Source organism: Coptis chinensis, chromosome 6 (assembly GCF_015680905.1).
Source record: "Coptis chinensis isolate HL-2020 chromosome 6, ASM1568090v1, whole genome shotgun sequence".
Classification (NCBI taxonomy): domain Eukaryota; kingdom Viridiplantae; phylum Streptophyta; class Magnoliopsida; order Ranunculales; family Ranunculaceae; genus Coptis; species Coptis chinensis.
Window position 1 is genome coordinate 17,152,600 of NC_141461.1, and position 8,348 is coordinate 17,160,947.

Sequence of the window (8,348 nt, forward strand, 5' to 3'; positions counted from 1 at the left end):
TCATTTGCCTTCCACTGGTGCACTTTCAATAGTATTTGTAGCAGGACTAGGAGCGTCCGTTGATCTCTTGTTTCTAACGTTATTCTTGACAGATAACCACGGGATTTGTGACTCCAACTGCTCAAATTTGTACAAGAATTGTAGAACAATCCTCGTTCTCTCTTCAACTTCCCCGGCGGGGCTCTGGAGGACATACTCCAGTGTGACATTTGGGAGTTCAATGAGAAAGAGAGACAACTTGTTAACTAATAGTTGCTCCATTCCTTCATATAGCTCTTTGAATGTTCCATGCTTCACATTCTCGATGAAATCTTTTATGACTAGACATTCGCTTGAAGGGAAAAAAAGATTCAATAACGTTCCAAACTCTTCAATAATACCTAGTGCATTATTTGGGACAGCTTGCGCTTGAGACTCTAGGAAATCTCCATCTAAGGAAATCTTGACAAGTCGTGGATACTTCATCCGCAAGAGGTTGATAACTTTCGTTTCAAACCAATGGTTATTGATGTCTCTACCCATCCACAAATCTTCGGCAAGCCTCCTTTTGTACTTGTTCTGAACACCCAAGGAATCCATTCTCTGGTCGATGAAATTAATGATGCTAAAAGCTTCATCTAAGGCATCGACTAAGGGCTTGCCAAGGTCAGGTGGTAACAAAAAATCTGCCAGTCTTGCAAGAATTACGAGTAAGAGAAAGCTGTTACTTCCTTCGTTACTATGCGGTTCTTGAGATGGATGAGTTTTAGAGAGGAGCTGGATGAGACAACGTGGTTTATGCTTTTTCCATTCATTCCTCAAGCTATTCAAGTCTTCAATGCCTCTCTCAAGTAAGTATAAATAACTAGAAGTTGGAATCCCAATAGTGTTTCTTTTAAACCAGGAAATTAATCTCCTCGTCGGCCAAGTTAAACATACAACCACTTTGTCTGTCCATCTAAGAACCATGTCAGTGGCAAATAGAACATGAATCACAGCAACTTCTAAAACTCGAAATGTTATCATGATACTGGAGTACATTTTCCAATTTAGTAGTATTGTTGCGAACAGCTTGAAAGCCTGAAACTGTGCACAACTCCATTTGCTCCATGTCACATTTCCATCAGTTTGAAAGGGATCCATTTGGCTTGCCACGAAAAACCACCTAAAAGTGATGGCTAAAGTGCCGAAAACTAAGGTGATAATTTGTGACGCTATGACGATCCAAATTGACCATCTATAATCTGAAACTCCTTCCCAAAACTTCAATTGCTTAAGAAAGAGAGACCGAAAAGCTACTTCAAATAAAACCACTGGAGAAAGCGTGCACAACATGCCTACAGTGGGATAATGAGCAACCAAACACACCCTCAGTTCAGGATTATATATGTAACTAAATACATACTGCAGCTTGAATCTTCCTGTCCAGCTCAAAGCTACATCAGTTTTCTGGTAATCATCTTTTATTCTTTTCCTCCATGTGTCACTGAATGCATCAGCAACATAATCACCAATGAAAGTAACATACCACATGATGATAAGTATTAACAACATTAGAGTCAAAGTGATGAGATGTTCTACAATCAAACCCGAATGAATCACACCTGTAGCCATCTGTATGCAAATATTGACAGCAACAGAAACTACAAGGATGGTCAAGGAGGCCATGTTTACTAACAACTCCGAGCCTTCCATATTTACAATTGAAGGCAGGAAAAATCCCATTGAGATACATACTAAAATAGTACCGCAGAGTTTTGACAATTGATCCTCAGCACTAGGCATTGGAGTAGTAAGATCGACCGGGAGTTTTGTCGATATTGCAAGTAGAGAGAGTGTTAAAGAATTGAGTGAGAAAAACCGACAAGGCAACCATGGTTTTCTTCGACGATATCCATGAAAAACATCACAAATCATTAAGATTAAACATACCAGAGTGGCTGTCGTGATGTATAAGCCAATCACTGGCATTGGAGCAGAATACTAGTTATCTTCTATTCTGCCTTGACACTTTTGTTTCTCCATTAGCTTTATCTGCATTCACCCCCCTCTTCTGCTTCTGTTTCCCATTGTCCATAACTTCACGTATATTTGTATTATCATATCAAGAGTCATGAATATTTATTTACTTTTACTTTTTTTGTTTAATCTCATTGAAGGGCCTTTTCCAGGCTGTTGAAGAGGACTGAGGGTGACAGCATAAACCTTGGCTGACTTTGAACGAGTGGGTACGTCAATATCTCATCCCAAAGGTGTACCGAGGAACCCTCCATAAAAACGGATCACAATTTTCTCTCAAAAGAATTGGAAACATTTCTGCATTTTCCAGGTAAGGCCCTCGTGGGAGCTCAGAATATGAAGCTGAATTTACAGACAGTCACATCATAGTCAACGGAAAAAACAATAATGGCAATTACAACTTCATTGACGGGAAGAAACTATGACTATACAACAAACCCCTTGGTAGGTGAAATCGAGTCAACTATACACACGGAGAACTAGAAGAGGTGGCTTGATTTCCTGGTAGACTGTCGTCCTCACTCTGCACTACTTTAACAACTTGATAATCTTGTACATTGACGAGAATAGAGATACAGATCAAATGGGGCTAAAAGCCTAAAACCATCCTGAAACAAATTTCAACTATTAGCTAAATCAACAAAGTTTATGACGGGCAATATTATATTGACCAGTTTCAACCCACCTGGGCTGTGCCTTTGATTAGTCAACATACAAAAAACCTATGTTTATACAGTAGTATACACTACATATTTACATCTCAAAAAATACACTTCTTGCAGTTTGTTTACTCATATTAATATATTTTTATATAATAAATCATATCTCAAAACATTTAAACACTAAAAGTGTAATAGTATCGGACAAATTACAAATTTTATATTGATAATCTTGTTTAGAATAGTATAGAAGTTAGAGTTGTTATTAAACAGTGGGTTTCTTTTTTGGTAAGTTTTCAGTTGGGTTTTTATTTTTATTTTAGTTGCTTATAGTTTGAATCGCCTTTTTCTGCCTTATAAACCGCCCCACCTTGCCAAAGGCGCACACCTAGGCGGTGCCACTGCTGCTGGGTAGGTCATGGACGGACTTTGAACAAGCAAGGCGTTGGTGTGAAAAACCCGCCCAAGCGGCGCCTTTGACAGCATACAGATTTCAAAATAACATGTTCGGTGTAAATGCTCTAGTAAATAAATACAACTTCATTCATGGGAAGAAAATAGATACTAAACTATCCAACAAACCTAACTATAGGTGAAGCTGTGAAGTTGAGTCCAGTAAGAACTCTGAAATATTGACTACGTGGATTGTTCTCCTGGCAGTCTTCCTGTCTTGGGCAGCTGCTTCAATAACTTAATAAGCTCGTAAGTCCTTGTGGCTCGACCAGAATAGAGACACAAATCAAGTGAGGTTAAACCATCCTGCAATACGCTTAACACTGTCAGCTAAAACACCTCGGGACGCATGCATCAGATAGTTGCTACAGACTTAGACTCAGACCATCATGTCGGGATTAACCCATTAAAGTGACAAACTTGAATGCAAAATTAGCAAATGTGGGAATATTATCTGGGCCTTGCAATACCATCCAAAACTTTTTATTACATGAGTGACTCACTAGACTCCAGAGGTAGTAAGAGGAGTCGAAGCAGCTACTTTCCCAAAGAGGAGAAATATACTAACAACTATATGTGCAACTATGTTCAGTGTAAATGAATACAAATAAAACAAGTACACATGTGTTCAATGGCAGCACATCTCAGGACTATAGTTCATGTGATACAGTGGCAGCACAGCACAGTTATATTTCACAATTATAGTTCATGTACCAAATTGACAAGTATTCACACTGGTTAGCCTAAGGTTCTATAGATTATTATTCCTAAATCGAAAATGCATGCATCAATAGTGACTACCTGATTTTTTAAGGTCTTATCAGCTCCTTTAATTAGCAAAAGCTTCACAACATCCGTTCTTCGGGTCAGAATGGCAAGGTGCAATGGTGTCCAACCATCCTGCAAAAACGTCAAACGTGATCATGGAATAAGAACTGCTGCTCAGAAAGAAATACAGTAATTGCCAAACAATGAACAAACGGCATGTAACCTGAACCATACATCATCAGCAAGATTTATGTCAACATTATATAGTAGAAGAATTTTGATTGTTGGAATTGCTGCAGCTTGCACAGCGTAATGCATCAATGTTGCCCCTTCCTGTTGTAAGTAAAAAAGAAAAAAAGGGAATAAATAAAAAAATGATAATGAAAATAAAAAATAGAAAAGATAAAAATTGTTCTCAATATATTAGTCACTGAATGGATAAAAATCATTTCAAAAGAGTCTATCTGACATATTGATCTTTTCTATGATCTCAAATAACAATATAAACACAAATTGAAGAAGCCTCAGAGGAATCTACCACAACCACTACAAAGACACAATTATGCATTATGCATAAGCATTCCTGAATCAGGCAGGAAAGTTTTAGATTAGACTGCTATTCTTTATTTTTCTCCTCTTTTTTTTTATTACATAATGCTAATTCATTATTTGATCAGCAGTTTTCAATCGTAACTTGGTTCCTTCTTACATTTCTTCTTTTTATAAGCCGCAATAATAACCATCAGTGATTAGTATTAAAATGCAAGGAAATAAGGAAAACGACAGCGTCACTGAAAACTAATACTGGAAAATAATAGTGGTCTTTCGAAAGCTCGGGCTTACTCTATCACGGATAAAAGGATTTGCTGACTCTCGCAAAAGGTAGTTGGTAACAGCCTGCTTTCTGCATAATATTGCTTTGTGAAGTGCAGTCAAACCATCCTGGAAAGGAAATTGGTTTATCAACCGCAAAACTCAAAACCAAAGCTAATGATGTAATGCAATGAGTCAATGACCAACATAATCTTGGAGTTCTACAGATGAATTTTACTAAATAGTGGTCTACAAAACAAAACCTTATCATCAAGTGATAAGAAAATATACCTTATCAGCTGCATTTATATCAATAGCGTGTTTCAGCAATGCATCCACAAGATAGAACTCTCCTGATGCAGCTAGAGTGTGTAGAGGTAGCCATTTTCCCTGAAACACAACAATAAAACTATGCATTATAGTTATCAATGTTATTTACCACACCACCAATAGGAAACTCAGATCCTTGAAGAAGAGAAGCAAGGCCACAGTTCTCCAGAAAACCAGTACCAGAAGAGTTGCAAATGCAGCCTTATTAACAATTTTACAATAGCTGTATTGAGTGAATCATGATAAGGAACGATGGTGTAAATAAGTGAGTGCTCCTGCCTTTGCGAAACATTGTAACACATTTAAACATTCTTCAATTAATTGACAGGCATAACCAAAGACAGGCTGTTAGCCCGTTCAAATAAGCCGACACTCCAAAATCGCATAACCAGACATTGTAACACATATTAATCATTCCATTGCTCTACGCCCCTGCACCTTCAAAAGAATCCACCGACACAACTCCCAGTATCCTCTTTAACTACATGGTTATAGCACCCACGAAACCAATAAAACCATCTCGTTTTTGCATGAGTGTGGTGTCCTCAGTAAATAATGTGTTAACTTAATTAAATGAGGCGGAGCTAATATTATGCACAGGGATACAAAAAAACTCGCTTCTTAATTTGTAACACTCCCCTAAAGAATGGGAAGACAACCCTCCCCTAAACACACACACACACACACACACACCACCACCACCACCACCACCACCAGGAGAAAAAAATGCTTGCGCATGGGGGAGGATAGTATGTTAGGAGGCTCCAAACTTAGGTCTCTGGTAATTAAAAGAGAACTCAAAGAAATTACCAATTAAGCTATCACATACCCTTGAGTAGTATGTGATAGCATACTACTCAAGGGTCCCTAGTACAATTGTAGCCCTGCTTATGAAACTCTGACTCCTAATAAAACACAATTGGACCCTTCCAACGCGTGAAATGTGATAATGCAATAAACATCATATGGTAATGGTGCAAAAAATTGGATGCTAAAAATACCAAGAATAATATACGATATTAATCTAAACAAAAGACTTACTGAGGAAGCATTTTCCAGATCAGGGATGCGCTTATTTAAAAGAGCCTTTTCCTCCTTTGAGAGTAGCTTACCACGACCTATCATTTTTCACACATACACAGATGTTGGTATCACATTTTACACGTCATATTAGAAAGAGTCATCAAAATTGACAAATGACACACTCCATACAGAATGAAATATAAAAGGAAGTAAAGAGATGTTGCTTTTGAAAAGACATTGTTAATAACATATTGAAACAGAGGGGTCGCAGGAAGAATTAAGATCACTAATGAGATTGGATATTGAGAATTTAGGCGAAAAAACTATGATGGCTAACAAGAGGACAGAAATCTTATATAGTTTACCTATACATTGTTTATGTGTCCTCTTTAACACTTATTTCTCCATAGTGAACATCAGTATTCATGTTTATATTTTTGAATTACTCTGATATTACCATTAATCTACAACGTAACCATATATATAATGAGAAACTGAAATAAAAGTTTGCACAATACGAATGAACAATACAACAATCATATCAATAACTACTGAAATAATATCAAATCCACTTTCAAACTAAACTACCAACCAAAGCACTTACCTACAGATTTCTTCTCTCCAGGTACATAACTATCGCTATTAAAAAACTCGGTAATATCATCCAATGTACCCTTATAAACAGCCACTCTAGGATTCCTCGGCGCAACTCGACTACTCACCTCACCATCACTACTATCCACATCTTCTTCTTCTTCTTCTTCTTCTTCTTCAAACTCAGGTTTCTCAAGAACAACAGGGTTCAATTTGGACAACTTATACTCCTTATAAGTCAAATACTCCTCGGTTTCCTTCAAAGGGAGTTTAGTATTCTTTCTTTCGATTCGACTTCCATACTCAATCTGTAAAGCTATCTTCTTTCTCTCTTTTTTTGTTATATTATATTCAACTACTGCCTCTTTCCACTTCTCTGGTACTAAATCTTCTTCTGGGGGAAGTGACATTGTTTGTTTCTTTTTATTACTGGGCTTTTCAAAGTTGTAGTCTTTTTGTAGATATGGGTCTTCAAATATGCCTTCTTCAAAGACTACACAGTCACCAACTACATCTTCTTCTTCTTCTTCTTCTGCAAGGGAAGGTGAGTATGAGTTGAGTGAAAATGAAAAGGGCTTTCTTGGAAAGGATAGAGAGTGAGTTGTTGACAAGGAATAATGGAATGGAGAGATGGGAATGAAGGTGGTGGACAAGGTTTGAAGTTGGAGTAGTGCTGCCATTTTACTGTTTCTTCTTCAAATGAGGCTTTGGAATGGATTTTTACCTTGGTCTGTGTGTTCTGAAATTTGAAATATTCTTCGAAATCTCGGATGACCGAAATTTCGAAAGCCAGATACGTTACTGTTGCACGGTTGTACTATCTTCTTCTTATCTACCAAAACACAATAGTGTGGTGCTCTTTTGGGCCTATCCGACGGCTCAAAATCTTTTTCAATAAAATATGACACGGCGAATCCAAGTGATTTAGGGACTTGTGCAATTTTGTTAAAACACTCAATATCTATCGGATCTATCCAGAAAGTCAACAATTATGGCTAGGCTAGCCCATATACTCTTGGGCCTCCAAATTTGACATGGTGGGTTTTCTGGCACCGAAGGCGCGACGAGTTGTTCAGTGTCATACGGCACGGGCAAACCCTAATATTGAAAGTGTTGAGTTGTGCTAAAGGAATAGACATTGTGGCGCGCAAGAGGTGCGTTGAGCGGTTGAGTCGTTGCGGGCACTGTCACTAAGTTCAGCATTTTTTTTTGAGTAAAACGCGTTTAAAACTCGTTAAATTGCCAATCGTCTTGTATACGTTTAGAACCCGTGCTTTTCAAAATATTGCGTTTAAAACATTTGAAACACGATTTAAACGTAAAAACCATATATATCGCAAGATTTCAAAAAGATCGCGTTTTAAACTTTCTTCTCTTTGGTTTTGTTCGGTCACTTACTCACAGTCACAGTCGCCTGGCCAAAAAAAAAAAACAAAACAAAACAAAACAAAACAAAACAAAAAAAACCCCGAGAACTTTACCCAAAAAAAAAGAACCCGATCGAGAAGAACTCCTTCACCAGTTCACCACCAAGTCGTCAACTACCAAAGTACAAGGTTAGCTCTCTCTCTTGCTCCTTGCTTACTGCTTCTGTCTATCTCTCATGAATTGCAAGAAGTAAGTCAAGTAATAGACTTGCACAGTTGCACCCCCATTAATAACCCGAAATAGCCTTGCAATAAGTAATTGAAGCATTAAATTTATGTTAGT

At 37.7% G+C, this 8,348-nt stretch overlaps 2 protein-coding genes across 3 annotated transcripts; both read right to left on the reverse strand.

Moving 5' to 3' along the window:
- Positions 1-1,647, reverse strand: LOC147491822 (uncharacterized). Its single transcript, XM_086567340.1, has one exon. The coding sequence runs from the start codon at positions 1,645-1,647 to the stop codon at positions 1-3; it is 1,647 nt and encodes a 548-aa protein (XP_086423466.1).
- Positions 1,648-2,280: 633 nt separating this feature from the next.
- Positions 2,281-7,446, reverse strand: AKRP (ankyrin repeat protein). Of its 2 annotated transcripts, none has more exons than XR_015198458.1 (8): positions 6,649-7,446; positions 6,063-6,139; positions 4,983-5,081; positions 4,722-4,820; positions 4,113-4,211; positions 3,912-4,010; positions 3,240-3,416; positions 2,281-2,606 (listed from the first exon to the last, which is right to left on the reverse strand). XR_015198458.1 is itself a non-coding variant. In XM_086565677.1 (8 exons), the coding sequence occupies exons 1-7, from the start codon at positions 7,316-7,318 to the stop codon at positions 3,294-3,296; spliced, it is 1,266 nt and encodes a 421-aa protein (XP_086421803.1). In that variant the 5' UTR covers positions 7,319-7,446; the 3' UTR covers positions 2,281-2,606; positions 3,245-3,293. The 2 variants fall into 2 exon arrangements, 1 of the variants encoding a protein (XP_086421803.1); XM_086565677.1 differs by having other exon boundaries at positions 3,245-3,416.
- Between the last annotated feature and the right edge of the window lie 902 nt (positions 7,447-8,348).